Source organism: Hippoglossus hippoglossus, chromosome 20, assembly GCF_009819705.1.
Source record: "Hippoglossus hippoglossus isolate fHipHip1 chromosome 20, fHipHip1.pri, whole genome shotgun sequence".
Lineage (NCBI taxonomy): Eukaryota > Metazoa > Chordata > Actinopteri > Pleuronectiformes > Pleuronectidae > Hippoglossus > Hippoglossus hippoglossus.
In genome coordinates, this window is record NC_047170.1 from 17,513,425 (window position 1) to 17,539,274 (window position 25,850).

At 43.3% G+C, this 25,850-nt stretch overlaps 1 protein-coding gene across 4 annotated transcripts in view; it reads right to left on the bottom strand.

The window, feature by feature from the left end:
- LOC117754173 (collagen alpha-1(XVIII) chain-like) overlaps positions 1–21,866 on the bottom strand; it is a 48,878-nt gene extending 27,012 nt beyond the window's left edge. For 2 of the 4 annotated variants that reach the window (XM_034572934.1, XM_034572933.1), the window contains exons 1-2: positions 21,616–21,863; positions 21,436–21,518 (exon numbers count right to left, since the gene is read on the bottom strand). In XM_034572934.1, coding sequence (XP_034428825.1) covers positions 21,436–21,518; positions 21,616–21,626 — 94 coding nt within the window. In that variant the 5' untranslated portion in view covers positions 21,627–21,863. Of the gene's footprint in view, positions 1–21,435; positions 21,519–21,615 lie in introns of all 4 variants that reach the window. The other 2 variants (XM_034572932.1, XM_034572931.1) reach the window with 2 other exon arrangements.
- Positions 21,867–25,850: the final 3,984 nt, after the last annotated feature.

The window sequence follows — 25,850 nt, forward strand, 5'->3', positions numbered from 1 at the left end:
CGGAAAAAGACCACGGGAGATTATTCAGGGTATTTCCTGCTCCAACCGTTGAGATTGTATCATTCTGGAATAAGAGTTTCCCTGGTTGCACAGAACTTTGTATTTGTGTTGCTGCTGAGTAGGTGTGCTCCACATTCATTTAACTGGGTGGTTACATAAACAACTGATGCAGCTGTTGACAACAGGATCCACAGCAACGTGCATCCATTACCGACTTCAGAAGAAAAACAACAAAATCCTGTCTGCATTAATTTGCCGTTGCCGTCTACATCACCGGCGATCACTTCCAAATTCTATCTGCAGCATTTCCTAACCAGTCTGTTTTCTGTGACACATATCCTGCTCTTGGCTCGGCGGCGCTGCTCCACAAAGTGTCGGTGCCAAGCCTGACTCAACCAAATCTCTGCCCATGTCCCCTGCTGACCCCCGTTCACCCAAAGGAGGTGACTTCATTATCGTGGGTCTTATTATTCCGACATGAGCTATTAGTTCCCAGGGTGGAAAAATAAATAAATAAAAGAGAAAAAGCAATTAGCTCGTCGGGCAAAGGGAACTAACCCTAAACATTCAATATTATCTGGGAAATTCCACAGTAGCCAAACCAGTGTAAATAAGAACCGATCCCATCGGGAGGAAGTGATGATAAGACGGATTGGAGAGTTAATGTTAAGTGGCTTCGGCTTCAGTCATTTAGGAATTCAGACACAAAACATTTAAAGACATATAGTATTTAAGTATTCAATATAGAAGTTTGGGCGTATTTATTTCACCCAAATATTTAATTTCTTACTATTGTAATAGCTTTAATTATGTAATACGTCATGTGACAATGACTCTACCATGGTTTCCTGGCTTAAGCATGGCAGAGACAGTCACGTACACATGCCACAATTCATTAAATGTTGTGATCCAAACAGGAAAACTTCTGTGAAATCTGCCAATTCCTCCTCCAAGAAATGACTCTCTGTTCCCACCCTGGTTAAATGAGGTAGTGCACTCTGCGTCCTGATGCCAGCTGCAGAACTGAAACCACCAAGCAGGACTCCCAGATGTGAGGAGCTGGGTTTTTATTACTGCACAGATTGTGGGTTTTATTATGACTTCACTTGCATCTGACTCTGCAGCTAAGAGGTGTCCAAGATGACCACTTGCACTGGAAGAAGTGACTGGGATCAGAAAACCAGTTGGGAAGATGTATATGTTCAGTCCAATTTTAACCTTCAGCAGGAGGTTATGTTTTCACTGCTGTTCGTTTGTGGGCATGTTTGTTTTTCAGCAGGATTATGCAAAAACTACAAAACTGATTTCCATGAAACATTTTCACCAATTTGCCTAAACTATAACGTAAAAATCTGACATGAGTGTGTGCAATTTGGTGCAAATCCAAAACATATATCCGGATCTAGCAGATTTAAACGTGGTTTCAGAGGTGGTTGAGTTCTTTTCAGGTGCTGTACCGTCATAAATTTTGGTGCAGACAAAGGGGCAGATCATGGAATTAGTTTTCACATTGTGAGGTTTATCTTTTTCTTTCTGGTGTTTGATGGGAGTGGATTTAAAAGTGTTGTCCATCATTTTGAGATTCCAGCTTTGCCTTTTCCTTTCATGGCTCAGTTCTTGATGATTAGATGTTGGTCCAGTGGCCAAACCCTATAAACCAAACAGGGTTTATATTTACGTAATATCCCCCAAAAGAGACGATAGAGGATTGAAGCTGAACAGTGGGAGTATTACTAGATATAAATCCTTTCTCTCTACCTTTTAAAAGGCCTCTCTTTCTATACCTCTCTCTCTCACTGCGCTGCACAACGGGAGCCTTATGTGTGACAGGTAGAGTGAGGTCTGGACCGGGGTGAGAGGGACGGAGCGGTTTGCAGAGAGCGAATTCTTGTGTTTCGTCCAACATTCGTTTTGGGGGAACTTTCTCTCGGTGAGGCGGGACCGGGCTTATTCTCGGCCGGTGGTCTCACAGACTACTGTCCACTTAATGCATGATAATGTATACAGTGGAAAGCTCTCGCTGAAATATGTGAACCTTTGGAGTCAAGTTGCTCTTTAATCAACTTCCTCCTCTGTAAATGGGTCAGTTGCAGTTTTGTGCAAAATGAAACACTCTGTGGACCGACCTGTGAGTTCAATATATCATTTAAAGCAACAATATGGAACGTTTACTAGGCAACAGCGCCCTCTGACGCCACATATGACCATGCAGGATATTTGAGCTTGGCCTGAGCTCTCAGAATTCTTCATATTTTAAAACTTTTGCAAAATATTGGTGATAAACGCTGTTTTTTACCAACTTCTAAGTCTCGTTAACTGGAATTCTACAGTTTGGAATTACTCCTGAACCTGATGGAACCAATTCTGGTAATTTAAGCTTTGACCGTCAGTTGGATTGGAGTGAGAGTCAAACACCTCCAACAGGAGATCGCACAGAGCAAGAGCAAACTCTCAGTGTGAGGAGTGGGATTGAAAGTGGCTCCATCGTTTGCATAGTGTTGCTTTAAGTATAAATCTTTTGTTCCACGTCTCCAGATCGGCTCTAATGTGACATCACAAACATCTTCCACCGTTGCCCAGTTCTTAATGTGTCTTGGAAAAAACCGAGCTCTTCCAGGAAACGCTGGCCGACACTACGCTGAGGTTTAATGGTAGCAGCACTGCTGTAGGTTTTACAAGGAGTCAGGGGTCTCAGTGTGACTCCAGCCGACTGAGGAAGAGGATCATAATATGACTTCCTAATGACAACAGGGTAATTGTAGCATCCGGGAGGGGAGGGGGGCCACTCTGGGTCGGGGCAGAATAAACTTGCAGTGTCATGATTTATGTTCGTGAACTTTTTAAAACAAAATCTTATTTCTTGACACGAACTGGCTGCTTAGGATTTCTTCTTTAATACAGACTGGACAGTTTCATGTTACTCCTGAATAACTTCCTTTCATATCCCACCTGCTCTGCTTTTCATACTCCTCCCATGTCATGTTACACTCAAAGAATCATTTCTTTCTACTCTAGTGTTGAATTTGGGCAACAACAGAGGTGCAAACAGAGCTCAGGAATCTGCAGGAATTCAAACCATCCCCTGCAGATTTCCAGTTGTTTTGGTGGGAGTCTGGTCCAGCCATTCAAAAACTCAGGCCTGTGCCCATATAAGCCAACACTGGACAGTACTGGGGTCACTGGTCAAAGCTGAATGATTTCGTCGGTAAGGTCGAGGACTTCACTCGTCTGTCTGACCAGAAACAAACATACATCTATGCACACGCACGCTGCCGCCAGCTCCCTGCTCCTTCAGATTTCTTATCTTCCATCTCCACATGGGGCACCGTCCTGGCGTCGGCAGGAGAACAGTATCACCTTTGTAAAGTGGAATATTTGCCATATTTTTTTCTTGATTTTTCACTTTAGCCACTCAGGTCACTTTTCAGCAGAGTAGCAGAGTTACATGCGCCTGGAAGTTGCATGTTTTTGCCATTTAGAGAAATAAAAAAACAAGAAGGGTTTAAAATGCAGGTAAACAGCTCAAGATAAAGATCTGTAGCACTAGAGGTCCACCATGTTGTGGGTCTTTTTGTAGAGTTAGATGTTTTTCTGATTTGACGATTAAGCCAAAAGAAACCGAAGGACGTCTAATGTTCCCTAAAAGTCGACATGCAAATTAGAAAGTTGCTTATCCAAGAAAACCTCAAATACACAAAATTCCCTCTGTAGCTGGAGAGAGATTTTATGCAGCGTAGAAAATATGCTGGTGCAGAAACTCTTTGCGACACCGGTTAACAGAAGAAGACCAAGTGAACCTTGTCACCCGAATGAGAAATAAAGAGACACACAGGTCAAGTGGTAAATCCTCCAGAGAAGCATTTAAAATGTCAACGCAGCAAATGTCACATTGAAAGAGGGATTAACTACAAAAATAAACCTCTGTTCTCGAGATCCTTTAAGGTTTGCTACCTCTCTTTACCCTTTGGATCTGGTGTTATAACGTTTTACCGCAGTGTTTAAAAAGTACTCTGCCTTTAAGTTAATTAAGGCAGCAAGAGGCCGCTGGTAATAGTGGACGTCCACAGGGGTCAGATGTCATGAGGCTCCGTGTAAACGGCACGTTGTTTCGGCTTACCCCAAGCTGTGTTTAACCAGCTGTAGAAACTGCACTCTGACCGAGGTGTCAGAGGAATGATGGGAAGGCTGAAACAAAAAAAAAAAGACACCACCGCCTGCTTCTGGCAGTTTGCCGCCACAATGTCGAGACTTCAAGGTGCAAAGCCTCTGTCTCAATTGAAAATGTATTTGATGAATGGGCACAGAGAGAGAGAACAGGCGAGAGCGAGAGTGAGGAGAGGAGATAATGCGGAGGAGAGAAGATGGAAGCGATCAATCACCAATTAAACAGAGAGGAAGGTACAAAGCTTCTTTCCCACTTAATCAACAAAGCAACTGGGACCTTTTAACGCGGCCAAGGTTTGTCACGGCTGCTGCCAGAGGAGAAGAAAAATCGACAGAGAATAAAAAAAAGGAGTGGAAAAGTGCACTCTGCTTGAGTTACAAAGGGAGAGACGGAGGAATGAAAAAAGACAAACGTGACAGCGCAAGAAAAACTAAAACAAATGAACAAAGGTGCAACTGAAGGACGAACATCTGCGAGCGAGCGCCGCCCTGCGAGACCATTATTTTCATCTCTATCAGCTCCTTAAACACAAAAAAAAAAAAAGAAATCCCTCTCCTCTTTTTTCCACTGATGGATGCCAAACCTCAGCAGTCAGGCAAAGGTTTGTCGTGTTTGTGTTCATCGCAGTGAAGATACTCGTGTAGCTTATCCAAACTGTTCCTGCAGAGGGAGGGCGGAGGCGGGCTGAGTGCTACCATCTGCTCTGGCTCCGCACTCCCAGTTATTCAATACAGTTTGAAGAGCGGGCCCTCGGCCAATCCACTTGCAGCCCGGTCCATTCATTGACGTACAGTAAGTGTGGCTGCTTCCCCGGGCGAACGCATGGCTGCCACTGTTTGAAGCGTCTTGACCGGGCCCGGCTGACCCAGATGAGAACGACCTGGATGACCTGAGAGCAATGTGCTTATTCAGAGTTTAAAATTAGGTTTATTCAGAAGATATATTCACTCTATTCATAGACTGTAAGGACTTTGGAACAGACGCTCTGACAACGCCCAGGTACACGGAGTCAGGTCCACAAAGAAACGCTTTTTCCTGGGTTAGTGTGGATCTTGGAATGATTTTGGTCTCATCAGCTGAAATGCCAGTGTCCTACCTCACTTGTGCTTTTTATGTCTTTAATATAAATATCTTGAGACTCAAATCTTAATTCAAATAGAGATAAGGAGAGGAGTTCAGACGTCCGGAGGGAGCTTGGAGTAGAACCGCTGCTCCTCTACTTCTGACAATGTATTTTCGATCGGGTGCAGTCAACACAGGTCAGACTCTCCAGGAAAAGACCCAGTGGGATGAAGTAAAGAGGTGTTTTGGGATTTCTGTCAGAAAGAGCAAAGATTTCTTGGAATAAATACAGAGCTATTAGTTCCTGCTACCTGGCTGCAGCTCTCTTTACCGCTTCTTTCCCATTAGTGCTTGTTCCTATTGTGCTGCTTGTCTCCTGAAAACTACAGTGAAGAATTGACTCCTCATCCCCGGATACGTAAGCTGCTTTAGAAGGTGTCAGGGTCCTCTTGCATCCTGTCCGTCCGAGAGTTCATTAGTGAACCAGTCGCTAAACTGGGTCAAACTGCAGTTCAGGTTCACCCCGTGGAGGACACGACCCCCATCCTTGACCCCTTGACAAGCGAGAACACTCAGCAGCTGTTAGCATCAGTTGTCAGGTCGAAGCCAGGTCAAGCTCATTGGCTTGTTATTTTAACATAAAATCCCACTCATCGCTCAAGTGGTTTAAGTGATGCGGCCAAAAGAAAAGCTTGGGTACGCATTTCAAGATGGACAATGGTTTGTTTCAGAAGTTGTTTGGAGAGTAGTTCTTGTCGAGGGAGTTGGACTTGGGGTGGTACTCAATTGTAATGTCTGGGTAAACTCCTGAAAAGTATGGAAATTGGTCTAATCTGCAGGATTTAGACGGTGCAGAGAGTGTTTGTCTTGGCCTGTGTTCGACATGCAAGAAAAGAAAGAGTGGACATGAGAGAGGGAGGAGAAGAAGGCAATAAATCTAGGTTGTAAAAGAAGGAGGATGACAAAGCGAATGGCAGATTGAGAAATGAAAGATAGATATTGAGAAGAAAGGTGCTATAACAAGAATCTAAACTTTAATTTCTTTCATCAGATATTGTGTTAAATGACTAACATGTTGCTTACATGTTCCTCTTTGTTTCTGATTTTGAATTCAGAAGCAATTTCTCATGTCGGTTCAAAATAAACACGTAAAACTCAAACAGGCAAACAGCCATATGCTATTCTCTCTGCTTCATAACCATGATCCCTGCTGTGCCGTTACTTCTAATGTGCACTGTAACGGTCCAGATCCCGAGGAGCCCCGCACGCCTGTGATGTCTCCGCTCCATCTGCTGCTCCGCACGGCGGGAACATCATTTCTGTTTTCACAGTCCGTGCTGGTAGCTTCCAACATGTTTTTATTCGCCATATTCTCTGCACGTCCATATTACTCCACAGAGAACATCCCTGACGAGTGTATCCACGTGACGTTAACTTGTGTTATGTTTAGCTCGGCGACGGATTTTCAGGTTAGTGGCGTCAGCGTTGGATGAACTTGAGGAAAAACTGCAGAGACAATCAGAGCGATGAGGTCTTTACTTCAACAGTCTGAAACTTTTAGAGCGGAGATGAAACCAAAGGAGTAAAAGCAGTTTTGTTATTTCTGGCTCTGTCACCTGGTTCCTCATCCTGCGGAGCACAGGCGTGGAAAGAAGTCAGCGAGCGTCCCATAGGTGCTTTTTATTAAAAGTTCAGCAAAGAGAGATGATAAGACAGTCACACAGAGAATCTTAACTATTTGATTTTTAGACTTATTTTCCACTTGCGAACGAAACTTGGCGCCGTCAAAAGCCAAAGATTGGAGCCACATCTGCAGTCGCCAGTCGCTACGCGTGAACTCTTCAGAGACAGCGACGGTGACACACTGTCTCCCCCAACTAGATCTTTAACTGGTTAAATATCTTGACAAATCCGTGACAACTAAAGCCGATCAAAGCACAGGACAGGGTGAAGTCGAGGGTGAAAGATCCAGAAGTGTGTGACCCCCTGTCGCCAGGCAGTCATGTTTAGTATGAACAACATAAATACATACAACATACAACGACTGCAAGATCTGCAAGATGACTTTGGCATTAGGGAGCAAAAGCACCATTAACCTCAAGTACTGACGACTAAGGTGTCTCAATATCAACAATATAAAACAAACCATGGGTTCAATATTGGAAATACTGCAGATTCTACAGTATCAATTACTAAGAGCCTGGAATCAATATACAATAAATTTCCGAGAAGCTGAGGTTTCATCTTCCATTTGGAAAGGAAAAGGCTGCAAATCCTGAAAGATGGAACAGAACACTTGATAGAGACCTTAAACAGATCAGTCTCCTTGTGAAACCACATTCAAATTCACTAGATCTGGATTTTTATTTTTGATCTGAACCAAAATTAGAAACACTCGTCGATATAATGCCAGATTTTTTCCATCAAGATCCATGATTCCTTTGAGAAATCAATGAAAGTGTTGAAAAACTATTTCACAATGTTGAAGAAAGGGAAACAAACCACAATTTATTGCGTTCAATATTTCATGGAAATCGTTTGAGTAGCTTTTGCGTAATCCTGCAAACTAACTAACAAACAAACACAGATGAGAACTCGACCTCGTTGACGGAGGCAGTAACCAAGAAAACACGGCTCCTGAGTGGAAACTCTGTGATAGTTTTATAATGATAAAACCTGCAGACTGAGCAAAAAGACATTTCACACACACACACACAAACAGAGCCTGTCCCCTGACTAATGAAAAGTCTCGCTGCTCTCCAGAATGGGTCTGATTTACCGCTGTTGGGGAAACTTAATCCAAAAGCAACAGTACCTCAGTTCAGCCGTGTGTGTGTTGGAACCTGTGTGAGTTACTGTGTGGGTGTAAAGCTTCCAGATTTAGAAGCAGGCCTCTCTTCTTGCTCACAGTCGCCCTACAACAGGAGATCGCACGTAGCTGTTAGTGTCCGTGAAAAAACCCTCAACAAGTACCTGCTGGCAACCTGCAGACGCTTTGATCCTCGACATCTGACCCACAGTGTGTCCTCATCCGCCAGATAAACTCAAAGCACGACAATCACATCCTCTACACACACACACACAACTACAAATATATGGGTTAGTGTACAGCCTCTCTGCCCTGGACTGACAGTGCACACAAATTACTAACAAATGCTGGGAGACACAGACATATGTTGGGGGGATGACCTCATGTCCTGAGCAGTAAGAAATAATCAAGACGCTGCCTCTATCAGATTGTACAGATTATTCTTGGACGCTTTTATAACACATGTTAAAATGTCTTTCCTTGTTTGTCTCTGCGAACTTATGAGTTCTGCAGAGGACTTGTTTCTGTATGCATCAGGATCAGTTTAGCAACGATTCTATCTTCATGACATCTACATTTTGTAGGTTTTGATACTTTAACTACTTCATCCTTGCTACTGTCGCTGCCTGAACTTTATACCTGAGTCCTATTTTCTTAATTTTCACCTCAAACCAGGGTTCAACGAAACAATTTGCTGAAAAACGTCCAAAACCAATAGACATCAGAAGTGAAGATGTGATGTGTCTCTGTGCAACACAACCGATTCCAAGACGCCCGGCCACATTTTTCACTTTGACATCTAGAAATCCTCTGACACTTTGCACACTTTGTTTTTGTCTGCATCGCTAATCCCAGAAGTCTGTCTCTGGCCTTTTACTCCCCCCGTCTCCTACACCTCCACCCCCCCCACACACACACACACACACACACACACACACACACACACACACACACACACACACACACACAACCTGCATTTCGTGCAGAGGTGAAAAGCCAATTCACAGCAGGAGCATAGACAGTAAGCATCGACATATATGCTGGTGCCCCAATTATGAAAGTTACCATCTTTTCTTACACCTCATCTTTCCCAGAATTCTGGATGGGGGCAAATTAGTGTTTTTGTGAAAGCTTAATGATTCAATGAATGCCAGTATCTAATTTAATTTGGAAATGGCTTCAGATTTCATGGGACAATATTTGTATTATAGTACTAGTTCAAACTTGGATTAAATGTATTTACAAAGTACGGAAGAAACAAGAGAAATTCTCAAATTCTGACTTCGTGAAAATAAAAAGAGACGTCTCAATGTTCAGCCATCAGGAGACGTCTTTGTCTGTAACAGCTTAAAACCTCAGGGGGAGAAATCTATACTGTAGGTGACATTACATTTCCACAATATCCTTTGGGTGCATAATAAATGCACCACATTTTCCAGACAGCTTGTTAAGCGGTGGTGGTTTGCTGCTGCCGCTGAACGCAACATGGCTCCCAAACCACAATCCTCTCCCATCGTAAACCAGTCATAACCCTGAGGAACACCATGTTGTCCACACTTCAGAGCTCCAGGGTTACAAGAAAAAAGCCAGGGCTGTAATAATAATGACGCTGCCTGTCACACTCCTTCTTGCTCCAAGACCATTACATGCACGTTGCATCATGTGTTGGAAGCTCGGGGGGGAAAGCCTTGAAGCCGCTCGGCCGAACGTTACCAGTGAGGACGCTGCAGAAACTCAACCCTTTCTAATCTTAGCCTCAGAAACATGGAGAAACGGGAGTGAGATGAGAGAAAAGAGTTTTATGTGGAAATAGTCTTGTTAACTTTCTGGGTGGCCAAAGTAACAATGAGCAGCAACACAAGCTAATACCCGCATCCAACTCGACCTTGAGCCCAAAGAATATGGATTTTTACCTAAAATAAAGGAACACGAGCCGCAGGGAGCGAGGACGTACCAGACAACTCCTCTAAATCCTCAGACGTCTGTCAGTCAACACTAAACAAGTCAAAACCACTTCCACAGGTACTTTGTTCATCTGAAGTGCACCAGCCTACACAAGGAGGAAAAAAGACAATAAAACCTGGAGGTTTCACTGGAAGTGCTCAGTCAGGTTATGCTCAATAATACATCAAAAGCAAAGTGATTTCCCAGTCGGTGTTATTCCCTGAGGGAGGGGAACTGGGCCAGAGATCCTGTTCCTTATCAGCTGCCAGTGGGCGAGTTCTCAAATCCAAGAGTTGTCTGCTAAACGGGCAGAAGTCTCAGTCCTCAGCTAGGCAACCGCAGCATCACACGAAATCACTTCTCTTCCCCTCTGGCCACGTAGGCAGGTTGGACTCAGCCACTCACAGTGAGCTGATGAGGGGCCGAGCGGCTACACTGAGGTTTTATCAGCACAATAAAAACATCAGCCCGTTTTAAGAGCTCAATGAGTTTAGGGTTCGATGAAAGACGAGGTTTCGATGATCTACGAGGGAGGATCAGAGCAGAAGAAGATCCAAAAAGCAAATTGTACATCTGCAACGGATTAAAAAATAAATACAACAAAGCAGAATCAACTGGTTCAACAGAAAAGTTTTACCAGCTTCATTTCACCTTCTTCTTGCCAGATATACACGTTTCTAACCACTGTGATTTTCCATTAAATCTACTGCTTCCAGCTACCGCACGTTTCAATCCATTTTTACATTTTATGTGTTAAAGTTTCCCTGAACCACAGGGGAGGTGGCTGTTTATAGCAAGGTTAATTACCTCATGAGCACTTATGTTAAATAAACAAGAAATCCCGTCATTCCAATCCGGTGAAAGCAGCTCGACTATAGAGAAACAACCGAGGTGTCGTGTACGATTTAATAGAGTTTGTGCTTGAAATCCAGTGTCTGACGCCGTTGACTCGACTCCGGGCTCGTTGATTTCGAAAGGAGCTGCTGAAGCAGTGAGGAAATAAAACATTTTGGAAGAGAGCTAAATAGGAATTTGACCTTTGCTCTGATCTCTGTGTTTTGTGTGTTTCTCTTCACTTTGGCAGAAGAAGCTGTTGGAAAGTTTGGAAGCTTCAGTGCCACACAAACAGTTTTCAAAAAGTCTGCAGGTCACAAATTAAACTACTAATGTCCTGATTCCAACAATGTGGTTAACTCGCTTCTCTTCGTTCCATCGTTGATTCAAAAGCCAAACCAATTATAAACGTAGTAACCAGAGACTCCCCAATAAGTTTCATGAAAACATCAGGAAGTGAAGTGTTGAATTTGCTCTGGAGCTATAAAAGCTTTTTGGAAAACCAATCTGTTTCCCTCCTCGCTCTGGTCAGAAGAGGCTGATGAAAGCTTGAGGGGCCCGAGCAGCGGACTGGGATGACTGGTGCCGCCTGAGGGACGGACTGATGACAACACTGTTCAACCGACGCCTGAGGAGGAAGAGAAGACTCCAAAGAATCCCAAATTCTTTCTGTCACCTCGAATACTTCAATAGGTTTCGGGGAAAAACCTTGATGTGGAAGTTTTACCTCCAACAAGGATGTTTTCAGAGTTGACTGTCTGACTCGTAGCAGGATTACTTTCTTTAACATTGTGAGTGTGAGATATATGTGCTCTGACGTCCCCTCTAGTGTCAAGAAGAGGTTCTTCAGAAGTTCTCAGTTTATACTTGAGACAACAATTGTGCCGATAATAGTTTTCATACACTTACCTGTATTTTCTTTATCGTTTTCTTGGGTCAAAATTGTTTATTTAACTATATCATTGAATCAGTTTTGTAGCGGATCTCCAGAAAAAGAGTTATGAGCAATGTTTGTCCCATTAAACAGCAGATTTACAGATAAATATTTCCTGGAAACAGTGACAGAGAAGAAGAACCATATCTTCAAAAGACATGTTTACTAGAATTTGTTAGATTTGTTTTCTAATAGGAAAAGACAAAGTCTGTCGAGGTTGTTTGTCTCTACACGTCAGATGTGATATGTTGCTGACTTGTCCAGGTTGTGCAGGTCGCTCCTCAAGAATGAAGGAGACCGGAGAGGTGAAACATTCTGGTTGGATTATTCAGGCTCAGCCCACTGGGGAAATCCATCAGCTGTTTTCACTTCTTTAATAGAAATGACAAACCACAGAGAAATAACTTTGCACACGTCACGACCGAAATAGAAGAAACACCTCCAGAACTCATCGACCGGAGCCATGTGAAACACATCTGATCCAAATACGATCCCGCCACTTTGAATAAGAGGTGAAGAAGCCAGTCACTCGCTGCTTGACTTCGCTTCTGTGACCACATGAACTTTCTTGAATCCAGCTTCACGCCACAGAGGAGAATCTTCATGCAGCCTCACAGGAGCGAATCCCATTTTGAGTAACTAATGGAAAAACTCATAAAAACCTCAGCGCTGATGCAAATGGTGTGAAGCCCCAAATCTGCACCAGCAAAGAAACCGACTTCTTTGCATGGATAGGAGAATAAATGTGTATATAAAAAAACACAATGAGAGAAGTTTTATCTGCTGTTTTCCTATATGTGGTAGTTTAAACAGTAACAGTAATACTAAGTCTGATCTAATGACAGGAAATACATTTACTGCCACTTGGTTTTCTTCGTCTTTATAGAGGAAAACTGTTACACACTTCACTAATGAGACGCTAACAGCCGCAGCACCAACCGCAAACCAAGGTGAGAAATTGACTTCCTGATTTTCACTACTTCACGGCAGATTTCACAGCACTTTGCTTTCTCAAAAACCCTTGGTGGTCAAAAGCAAAGCAAAATCTGTAAAGAGCTGAATATGAAGAGGATGGAAACACATGAACGAGATAGAAACCTTTAAAAAAAGGACAGAATCAAGTAAAGACAGAGAAAGACACATGTTCGTGGATGTTTACTCGCCTGGCGGTGGTGGAATAGAGATGTAAAATGAGACCTGACCATGAATGAGATTTGTGTTGGGATTTTTCAGGAAGTGCATCGACAGTGTGCTCAGAGACAACGCAGCTGCAGACCAGCTGAGCACACGACACTCGTATGCGTGTACACACACACACACACACACAGTCAAACACACCCGCCACTAAACGACCAACAACACCTCCCCTAATCCCACCCCCCGCTGGGAAACGATCGGATGCACCTCAGGGAATTTCAGTCGTTTCCCACACTTTCCACTTATCCACACATCGATCTCGCCGCCGCTTCGAGAAAAACACGCAAACCTCTGCGAGCACCTGACGATCCAAGCGGGAGGTCTTCAGACGGGCAAACAAAAAGTTCAACACAGAGATCAATAGAGTCGGTGATGAGAAGCTCGAAGTCAAACTGTTTTTGTCTGTTTGTTAACGACCAGAAGTCATTTCTCAGTAAGAACAGGACACAAAGCAGAGTCATAAAAGGTTCAAGGTGGAGACAACACACCAGTGACGCTGCAGAGTTGTGACCCGGTGGAAGATGAGAGGCTGCAGATGTGTCCTGACGCAGTTTTATTCAAAGAGAAGCAGAGTATGAAAGAAAAGCTCCATCTGTAGACGTATCTAACTCTAAACGAGTCTTTATTCTTGATGCTACAGATTTAAATGACATGTTGGACCAAACAAACTTGACTGACCTGCTCAAGCCCCCCGGACCCCAACCCAATCCAACACCTGTGGGATGAACCACAGCATTACCAGGCCTCGTTAGCCGGCATCACTGCCACTCTCACTTAGGCTCGTGGGGATAAATGGAAGAAAATCTCCGCAGCCATAATCCCACATCCTGCCAAAGGTCTTCACAGAAGAGCGGAGGTATTATAATAACATGCTAATGATTTTAAAATGATATGTTCTAGAGCTCGACCGATTTATCCGTTAGCCGATATCAGCCATTTACTGACATAACTGTTTGTGTTTATATTTGTAGGTATGCACAGATATGATATTCTTGTTTTTTTTAATAATGTAGAAAAGATATATATGATTACATTTTAGGTTGAAAGTTTATTTTCTTAATTCAAGTTTAATATATTGAGGTTTTAATTGTGTTTTCTTTTTATGTGAAATAAAGTTTGTTGTTACATATTGCTTACAATATTGGTTTGGGTTTTCTTGACTGTCTCATATCTGTATAGATATCTTTAATCCATATGTTATATATATATTGTGTTTAAATGTCACATGAAGGAATAATCTTTAGACGTCTGCATACGTTTGGCCTTGCAGTGTATACAGAGGCCCAACATCTAGTAATCATTACCTGAGTTCAAATGAAGTGTTACCTTCACCCCAGAAGCAATTAGCTGAACAAAGAGCAACGAACCTTTATCTCCAACACTAACATCCTGTTTCATCTGTGACAAACCCAGCAAACAGGCAGAGAACCGAGAGCAAACGAGGGTAAAGGTGATATTTTTAGAGTGAAAGAGGGGGGAAAAAAATGAAGCCTTCATAAATCCGCTCTCGCTCTCAACTGCTCTGTCATTTAGAGCCGTGCTGCTCCAACTCAAACACGGACTCACAAGAAGAAGATCTCTGCGTCCTCCTCGGGGGAACGAGCACTTTTCACAGAATTCGGATTCAACCAGGATTAAGGTGAATGAGACAGTGAACTCCTCATGTCTCCACTCCATGACCTCATTAGAAAGTCAGATGCTCCGCGCCGCTGTTTGACGGGATGTTCCCTCTCTCCCTCTGTGGTCTGCAGGCAGCTGAACAGACACCTGCTTGTTTCTGCTCCATCTTTCCGCCCTGACGGAAAACTTTCCAGAGTGTCGGAGATTCCGTGTTTTGCAGAAGGCCAGGAAGCCGCTCCCAGAAAAACAAACACGCTAATTCAGATCCACTTTACATGATCGTAAATCGCAGTTTTGATGCATCTCTAAGCCCCGATGGCAATGTATACGTCGGCTTTTCCCTCCAGGAAGGCAGGAAAACTCATAAATTACATCTTGTGCCACATTTTATTCAGTTAAAAAATCCTCACAGGACACAGGATGTACTGTGGCTCGGTCTCAAACATGCATCTTTACAGCTCCAACGCTTCTTTTCATCCTGCTTCACATTTATAAACCACTGAACATGTCCGGATGAGCTACTGGCAGGAGCTTTGGTCTATTGCACTTCATTAGTGGATGTTGAGGACACAGTAAAGTGACACTGTCCTGGAGTCTCCGCGCAGCCACATTGTTCACGCTCAGTGTTTCTCACAAGATGAAAATGTACTTGTGTTGGTGATGGAGGTTTGTGGCTTGTAACCGATGTGCCTGCATAGACTGGTGTCACCTAAACGCATCACATGCAGGATATAGGTAGATGCTAGCTATAATCGTTTCTCTCCTCTAGTCACAGGCCGGATCCTTTAAGATTTGAAATCTACTAAACCTCATCTGTGGATGTGCAACAGGATATCAAGAGACTACAGGAGCAACAAGGCTCGATAGAAAACCACTGACAAGAAGATGGTGATGGAAAAGAAACATTTGTGCTGAAGTACGATCAAAGGATGGATTTCTTACCCAACAACACTATGAGGTACAGGACGAGGGGGACGTGAGTGTTGTGAGGAGTTCTGATTTCAAAGTGGGTATAAGAAACATGAAGGATCAATTTGTATCTTCACAAACACAGAAGGAACATCTCAAGTATTCATTCAGAAGACAGAAGCAGTTATAAGTCCTTCAAACTGAGTGTTTATATCTTCAGGTTCTATGTGGATGGTCAGTTTAGGTTCAGAATTAACAGCATTCAACGTGGATCCTTAGTTCTTTGCAGGTGGGTCAGGATTAGGAAAATGTAAGGATGTACAACACAGGTTCCAACAGATGCATCACGTCGAGGGCTGCAGACTCGGGGAAAGGACGCATCAACAAAATCCGCAGCAAAATAAATACATAAATAAAATAAGATCGAGGCAACACAGTGCGGTTTCCTTTGATCTACGTCATCCCCGTCTGAAACGAAGGCAGAGGAAGGAAAACATTCGACCACATCAAACGCAGAGTTTAAAAGCACTTTGATGGGCGAAGCTTTGATTTCAGCGAGTGATGAGTGGTGTCGAGATAAGGTAGAATTAACAAGAGGTTCAACCGAGATAAGTTCACTCAGGAAGTCAGATTTGTTCACGAAAAGTAGCACTTTCCAACAAAACTGCTTTTTATGAAAAACAATTACAATCAAGGGTGAGAGATTTTTCCACTAATCTGTTTCCAAGGTCTAAAACCCCCCACGTGAGGTTTCACTAAAAGTGGACAGACAACAATAACTTAAAAAAGCTTCAAAGGGTCAAAGTGACATTTGGCGTTACACCTCCACCCTCCCACAGAACCCTTCCTATACCTCACACATCCTGCGTTTGTCCTCAGCGCTCATTCTCCGACTGAGCGTTCTCGATCACCTCTGCTCACACCGTGTCCAACACTTGTTTTGTCCAGGACAAATTTAGCGATTCCTGTTTACCCTCCAGAGTAACGCACGTGTTGTTGGTTTCTTTTAGATCATTTGCAGATAGAAGCCAACGTCCAGGCTCAGAGACTCTGTGGAGCAGCTTCCTTCAAAGTGTCGTGTCAGCAGAACAGCAGCAGCAGTTTGCAATGTCCCCTGTTAAAATGTTCAAACTTATTCACGAGTTAATGGATGCTTAAAACAATAATTCAGGTCATGTGGCAAAAATCAACGACGATAAAACTTCCAACGGCAAGAAAGTCGCAAAAATAACAAACTGCGTTAATTACGAGTGAGAGACGAGATGAACAAGGAGCCAGATGAAGATGAGAGGAGACGTTACAGAGGACGAAATGTGGCAGTTGGACGCAGCGAGGAACAATCTGGGATGCAGGAACATGTGCGACACACACACACAACCTGCAGAACATCTTGAATCGGTTCGAGTCTGACGCTGACGCATGCCACCGCAAGAAGCTCGTGTCACCGTCCAGGAAGCAAACAAACAGAGGAATACAGAGTCAGGGTGAATTTCATTTTAGATATCACACTTATTTCTTAGATTATCTGTTTATGATGTTGGACTTTACCCCCAAATCTTCACTGTTTTACGTTTTGTTGATTAGATCAATTTGCAAAACAAAAAGATTAATAAACCCAACGTGTCTCTGTAACTCATTTTTAAACCAAACTCTAAAACAGCTTCAGCAACTTTGAGTTGTTTTGGTTTTGTATCCAACTGAATAACACAAACTCTCCCGAGTGCAACTGATATTTATATAATTACCTCATAATGTAGCAGAGAAACCACAGTTAACCTGTTCAAACTCACACCGAGCAGTTGCACATTCGACATGCAGAGTATAAACACATCTGCAGAGTCCAAGAAACATCTGGACACTTTGCTTTGTCTAATATTTAGCGGTAGTCATGACGGTTGGTAGTAATAAGAGCTCAGGGTTCGTTGTTGTGGTTCAGGCCGGAAAAGACCTGCTGAGTATTATGTGTTTCAGACAAAAGACAACGTAAGAGCATTGATAAACCACGTATCAGATAACTCACTCGTGGGATATATATGTTTTGTGGTGAATGGAAACAACCTGGACGTTGATTTATAGGAAAATGTCACAGACTGTAAAAGTCTCTTTTTTGTTTCTCACTCATTCATGAAACCGCTGTTGGACAGGACGGACTTCTAACCAGAACCTGACGTCCTAACCTCGAGCAGCGCTGTGGTCCAGATGAAACTTTTCAGTCAAACTGAAAAACCAGGATCCCATTAAATCAGAATCAAGACCAAATGGATGTGGAGGATTTTACACGTTGCTTCCTTACACTCACTGTCATCTCACTTCTGTTGACATGTCTATTATCAAGTGGATCTACAGGTGTTACCGCTGCTACTTCATGGATCGAGGTTCATCAACTGCCCCAGTTTTCTTGATTTGTAATAAATCGATCAAGCTTCTGTCTGTTTCTCCGTGTTCCAAGGGTTTTTTGCTTCAAACTGCAATGAGACTAATGTCTCAACAGATTTTGTTTGGACAATGGAAATCAGCTGTCGGCCTAAACGTTTCCAGATTTTAACTTTTAAACAAAGTCAAAGCAGCAAAATTGCAAAAATTTGCAGCAGTTCTCAAAAGAAATAAGATTATATAAAATTTCAGGATATCGGACGGGGAATATCAAACCAGTCTGAACACTTTTTAAACTGTAGTTCATAAGAGAAACCATCGCAGTATGAATTCTTGATCCACAGACGCATGACTCAGAGTTTTATTATCTCCTCCATTATCAAGCTTAAATCTCGAGGGATGCTGAGTCAGCCTGACCCCTGCACTAAAATAAGGAATCCAGCTTTTGCAGTAGAAAACAAATGTTTTCAGTCGCATAACTTTGTTCAAATGAAGTCGAGGTCTGTCGCCAGAGAGCTTCATCTGAAAATCATGTGTGTGTCATGTACGAATGATTCTGTTGGATATAGAACATTTGACATCTTCCCCACCCTTTTGCATATTTTACTGATCTCCAAGGACTCACATAATTGTCTTTGTGTCGTCGTCACACTTCATCACGATCATCACCCACAATGCACTCATCACAGCCACGTTCACAGAGCCTCACATCATCAGCTACCTCGACTTCATTATCTCTAACAGGCATCTGTGTCTGGGGCATTCGTGTCATTCCACAGAGATAATTACAAACATTATTATTTTTGAATAATCACCATGTGTACAGCAGATGGGGGAACAATAACTGAGTGAGTTGCATGTGTGTTCTTGTGGATGTGTCGTATAGGCTGATGCAAGCTTGCGTACGTGCACAATGAAGCACGGCAGCGTCGTTGTCATTATCTCACAGAATCACCAGAGGCTGAAGAGGTTAAAATATATGTTTGTTTACAGGCTCATTAGTTAATTCCCCGAGGTTGAAGACTTTACGACTCATGAGAACAAAGTATATGAAGTGATGTCTGATCCCTTCACAACATGAGCCAACACCATTTTTTTATTGTTTTGTTTACTTGTTTCCAACATCTTGTTTAAATTCTATCTGATATACATACAAACTTTACTCCTTCATTCATCCATTCGTCTGTCTACATAAGCTGCTGTCAGACATGCCCTGGAATCTACTGACATTCTCCGGAGGGGCTGTAAGCGAATGTTCGAGTGAGAGGCGCCAGACTTTTGAAAGATGTCATGAGAGTTTTTAAAGGCCCGACGCCGATACTGATGTTCATGTGTGAAATGCAAAGTCGAGAGAAAGTCCAGGATCCAGTTGTGTGGACATCCTCCAGAGTTCATGTCTGAAAACAGCTACACTGGACTGAATCATTTAGTTATTCATATAGTACATGACATTCCTCTTAATCAATTATATAGTCGTTCATTTGCCTGGTCACACATCTGTTGATTGACATATCCATGCATTTGTAATATAGTTCTGCTTTCTCCATGAAGGTAATAAATTGAAATGTAATTCCTTCATTAATACATTGAACAATCAGCCTTTTCTTTTCACCCTATTTGTTTCAGTCTTTCTTTGTATATTATTTATCTGATAAGTCAGGAAAAGAAATCATGTTCTTATGATTATTTAATTCATTCATAGTCTGTTAATGTGTCCATACACCTTCTTTGATGACCTTCACCAAATATGGCTGAACAGAATTAAGCTCTCACTGTCCAACTTGACTTGTGAGACCTGATACGTCGTTTCCATGGAGTTTATTTTGTGTTGCCAACTCTCGGCTCAGCTGCATCCGCCTAAAATCATCAGCTGAGCGAAGCCCCACGAAACCATTTCACACGGAGGAAACAAATCACAGCAACTTTATTCAAAACAGAAATGTCAACGTTGCCACGGCGACAGCTCATGTTTTCAAGAATATTTACAGCACGCAGCCTGGAAATATTTGTCCCTGGTGTTCTCTCTCTCACTCGCTCTCTCGCCCTCTGGAAAGTGAGCCAGCGAGCGTGTTCCCCCCCACCCCCTCTCCCCTCCTCTCCCCTCCTCTCCCCTCCTCTTGAAAAAGTGAATCATGGCAGACGATTATGAAAATGGCAAAAAGCACAAACACACAGAGCGGAGCCTCGAGCGCAGCCAGCCTCTGCAGGACCCACAAGACACCAGACCATGAAATCACACTTTTCTTTAGTCGACACATCAGCTCCACATCCACTGTCAACTTCTGCTGGTTTTTGCAAACATCTACAACTTCTCCTCATTCCCACAAGGTCATATTTCACTTCATGTGATAATCAGGGGACAAGATGATTCCACTGTCTTTGCCGACCAGCAGCCAAAAAAGTGCTGTTTAATTCAAAATGTCAAACTGACATTTAAACTCATTGCGGCCACATTAGGAAAAGAATCCTCACAATCATTTGACAATACAGCTTTTGTGACACAGAGGTCGTTGTGGCGATCATAGGTCGAGATGTCCACACACACGCACATGGCTGCAAATGTCAATCTGGATTCCAGCACAGTGAGGGAAGCAGCGATGATGTATTGGCCCGACCGTCAGGGTGACGACTAATAAACTGAAGCTCTGCTGACATTGGCCTTCATGTCTGACAAGCCCCTCCCAGCTCAGCCTCACAGAGCTGAGGCATCACATCATGTTCACAACCTGTATAACGCGGTGCTGCTGATTGCAGAGCCGCTCTGTCCCCGTGCACAACGTGAGGTTCGGCCTGTTTCCAATTGCGATGGAAAAGAAAACCTCGTCACTAATTGGGACCACGTTGACGAGTCCTGATTGATCCATTAATCACGGAAAATAATCCAGATTTAAGCTGTGAAAACAGTCGAGCAGCCTCCTGAGAAACATCTCCAGTGCAGATCTAATTGAAACCATCGTACGACAGCACAGGAGCTAGCAGGTAGCTGCTCAGTGTCAGGAGGCTGCTCAACTTTCCAAAACATTTGCAAAGTTTCCGTGGACTTTGAGGATCTTCATGTTTCAATATCAGCCTCGTGCACAGAGATAATTGGAGCCATTCCAGAGAAGCATTAAGGATTTAATCGAATGTATGAAAAATGGGTGTCGAATGCAAATGTGCACTTTAACGTCAGACTCAAAACTTTCCCAGAGATTGATCTTTGTTAATTAGACACTTTAATTAAAATCCATATAAGAGCTGAGATGATTTGCAATAGAAAATTAGAGAAGCTGTTGCCAGGATGTTACTATAATAACCATAAAATGTATGTGTGTCCTACTCAATGCATAATGACCTTGGCTTTTTATTGCAATAACATTGACACCAAAAGTATCAGTATATCATCCTCCAATAAAGAAATCCCTCTCAACGTAATATCCCACTGTGGCTCAGTAACCCCACTGCACTGCAGGACCTGAGTGCAACAGCTTAATCATTCTCACTCTGCAGCGGATGAAAACTCATGAGCCAGCAGAAAGTTGGCCAACAGCAGAAAACTTTTTTCCCCCAGCAGCATGCAGTCATCCAACAGACAGAACGTGCACATACCGTCCAGAGGCTGATAGGCAGAGGAGCGTCGGCAGCAGAACCGGAGCACGAGCAGAAATAATCCAAAGAACCAGGGAGGAATGCTGCACACAAAAAAAAAAACAGAAAACACACGAGTGAATAGTCTCAAAGTTCACATGAAACAACTTCTCCTCAGAAAACACTGTGGCTTTCATTTACCGTGAAGACATCTTCAGTGGTGCCGAGCTTAGATCCCAACTAAACTTGCCCTGAGAGTGACAGCAGAGCGAGAGAGAGATGGAGCACACTCTGCCTCTCTCCCCCACTTACTCCAAACTAAAGTCCTCTCTCTCCTCCTCCTCCTCCTCCTCCTCCTCCTACTCTCTCTCTCTCTCTCTCTCTCTCTCTGGTTCCCAGTCAAACAAAGGCAGCTTCAGTGCGCTGGGACTCAAGGGGCCCTCGCTGAAAGCTGAAACCTGACTCCGGTGCGTCTCTGTGCGGACCACCGCTTTCTTATCCGGCCCTCCCCTCAGACAACTCAACCCCAGATACAAATTAACACACTCCGGTGAAGTCCTCCTCCTCCTCCTCAGACCGTTACGGCTGCTCCTCCTCACTGGTGGGGATTCTCCCACACTCCCCCGTCCTTTAAAGCAAGTGTGGCCTTGACCTGTCAGGTGGTGGGGGTGGTGGTATGTGTGTGTGTGTGTGTGTGTGGGGGGGGATGTCTCAGGATTTGCAGCATCAAATATATCAAATTTTACTGGCGACACAGGAATTTGTTGTCTATAGTTTAATAACTTCAACCAATGTAAACTTCATTAACTCACAATGTAACATGCGTGTAACCAGTTTCCATTTATATTCAAACCATTATAACCAAAAATGGATTATTAGTTAATTGGCCAGTTAAAATCGACCAGACATATTGCTATCGGTATTTATGTTTGTTGATATGCATCAATAAAACTCTTATTTCATAGAACACTGCAGGAAAATATGCATTTATGTTGATGTACATTTGTTTTTCCTAATTTAAGTTCTATATATTTGGTTGTTTTTGTGTTCTCTATATTTAGAGTTATTTTGATTTATATATTTTATTTCGAACATTTCTTTGTTTCTGAAACCTTCATGAACAAACGAGTCCTATGCTCTGGATTCTAAACATTTTTGTGACTCACACTCAAAATCTTTATAATCAGATCTATGATGGAGTGAGTCGTCTGAAACCTTTGGTCTCAAGAGCGTTGTGCTGTGGTGCCAAATGGAATCTGCCGAGAACAAACACAAACAGGCAGCAGTCTGGCTGCAGGAGCCGGTGCGGGGGGGGGGGGGGGGGGGGGGGGGGGGGGCAGATAACGAGTGTTCAGACCTTGTCTCTGGACAGCTCAGACAGATAAGTGCCATCACAGCCTGTGAGCGATGCTGTTAGAGAGGCGGCGTCCGTGATAAGCCGTCCTCACTTCGCTGACCTCACGCAGACTGACCAGAGGAGCTGTCAGGGGACATTGTTTGTCAAAATAAGAGCGTCCCGTTCCCCTTGACTGTTTTTGTACCAGTTCATAGGATTTGTGAGTTTTTAAATTCAAAACCTCAACGTAAAGTCAGGACGATCTTGTTGCAACATTAATCTTAGTTTGTCCATTTACAAGAAGGAGGGTTGGCAGTGGTAGCTCGTGTGGTGCAGCCTTTAACCACTGAATTCTTGTGCTCTTTCTGCTGCGTCTTCCCTCTGAGACAGTGGCCTAACAGATCTAGGACCTGACAATCTGTCGGTGGTCTGCTCGCCGTGGTTCGATGAGCTGGTTGCAAGCGGCAGGACGGACTCTTGAAAGGTCATGGAGGTTGTAGACTGAGCACGTCTCAAATTTACAGTCCAACACAAGCAGGGATACAGGCAAAACTAATTAAGAGTGTTCCCAGAAGTTGCTGCGTCCATGCACGCTGCCATCTTGCCTTGATTTCTCGGAGACAACCAGAATAAACATTCCTCCTTCACCTCAAAAAGCCCAGACAGTAGTTTTTGTTCTTCTCTTTGTCTTGAACGGAGAAAGAAGAAACTGGAGTGTTAAAGCTCAGTGAGTTCAATTCCCCTTTGGACTCATGTTATTAAAAAGTTGTTACTCAACATGAAGTGCTCCTGTTAACAGGGAGTTTAGTTTAGAAGGAAGTTCCCCATGACACAACGGAGAGAAAATGCACCCAGGTGTTCACGTCGCCTCACAGACTGAGTCACTGTTTCTCTGAGTCACTGTTTTGGTAACAACATAAACTTTATTAATAAAATGACACATTGGGGATTGTGTTGCTTGGTGGAGTTATATCTGGTTTGATAAAGAGTTTGTGCACGTTACCTGCAAACCAGGCTCTTGTTTGTTCTGGACTCTAACAGCTGCTGAAACCTCTTTGCTGTGGGCTGCACATAAGTTTTATATCAAACACTGAAACTGTTCTACTGCCTTATTTAACCTTAACTAAGGGTTTTTGGAGACATCTCGTGTCAATGAAACCTGGCACCAACTTCAATGTGCTTGTGCAAATTAGTTGTATATAAACTAGAGGGTTTCCACATGATAACTGAAACAAAAAGTGAAGAATCATCCATTTATAAATATGTGGTGAAAGCTCACATTAATTTAATGTTTGTTTTTTTTATCTCCAGTGGAAAAAAAATACACACTGTGGCTGCCAAGATTGCTCTGCACCCCCACTACGCCCACACGTTTAGGTGAGTGTGCTGAGATCTCCATAGTAGTCTGTGTATTTGGAGATAAACAAAGCATAAAAGACCATTCCCTGTGATGAGAGCGACGGGCAGACAAAGAGCAAACACGCTGGTGTTTCTATGCAAAGAAAACAGTAACACAGAAGGGGGTGAGGGTGAGGGACTCCAGCCTGTGGGTGGCTGCAGATTAAAAGGGGTCCCGGCGGAGGTCTTGCCGTTATGAGTCAGTCGAGATACCCGGTCGTCACCGCTCTTTGGCCGACGGCTGTGGGAAAGCAGACGGAGCTGACATCAAAACCGTCGGACAGAAAGAAAACACATCTGCTTGCAGCTTCGAGTCTGAATGAGGCCGATGTTTCCCCCCCTTTTTGTGTTCTAGGGAGTTTCCATGTTGTGAAGCTCAGCTGTTTGTGGTTGTAATGAGCTGTTGCTGAACGACTAAGTGGAGTTACTAAGTATTCATGGTAAAAAAAAAATACTAGATTGTGGTACGAAACGTTTTGGTGGAAACAAAAACTGGAAATCCTACTTGGATTATTTATGCTCGACATAAAAAGCAGGCGGTGTAAAGCACAAGGAGCCTGGTGGAGCTCGTAAAACAGAGGAGAAGCTGGAATGAGGCCCTCAGAAGAAGTCTCCCAGTCTTGATAAGCAGCGTTTGCTATCAGTCGTATTTGAAATATTTCTTATCGCAGAAGTCAGGATTCCTCGCGGCACCTCTGACCCACTGCAGTTGTCTATTAACCATCAGAGGAAGGAGGAACGCAGGGGAGGGGAACCTAATTACCAGTAGGTTCCTGTAACCATCACCAAAACACCACCGTCATGCACCATCTCCTGTTTCTGATGAGTCTGCAAATACAGCTGCAGCAACAGGGAAACTTTAGAAAACTCACAAGATTTTATAAATCTGTCATTTCCCTTATGTGTGTGTGTGTGACTGCAGAACTAGTTTTGTATTCAGTAGTTTACATATTTGATTCATCCTTGCCAACAGATTGTTATCGAGCCGACAACACTGCACGTTTTGTCCCGTCCTGATGTTCTTGGCTTACTTTCTGTTCTCGGTTTAAGACGCTACAGTCTTAAACCAAGCACATTACCCAAGTTTGGGGTAATTATTATTATTAGTCATGTGTTTGTGTCTGCAGAGGGAATTGAGACGTCGTTAATGATGACGGACGAGTTTGATTTGTGGGTAAGATACGTAAGAGCCGTATGCCATTCCAAAGCAGAGCCCCATCCCCCTGTTTGGAAAGTAGCTGTAGGTCGAGAACAAAAAGGGGAAAACAAGGATTTATTGAAACTAGTGAAACTGTGCTGATTGATTAGAAGCACATTTGAAGCTGGAAACACATGAAGTGTGCGGCCACGAACAGAAAAGAACCACAGAGTGTATTTAAAGACGGACGACAACACAGCTCCCCAGAAGTGAAGCGAAAACATCTGGTGGCTGGCTGCAGTGCAGGGCATAACCCCCCCCCCCCCCCCCCCCCCCCCCCCTCCTCCTCCATGGTGGTGGATGGGACACGGGCCAGACTTAAAAAAAGTTAAATACAATTTCCTCAAAGATGGTTTCTGTCATTTTAAGGGAGAATTTGTTTTTCTGGTGAGTTTTGATGTTTTGTTATTTCTCGTTATTTGATGCTATAAAAGCTGAAAAAATTTAAGAGTTATTGCGAAGTAATAAAAAAGAAGCTGAGTATAAATTCCCATCGTGACCATT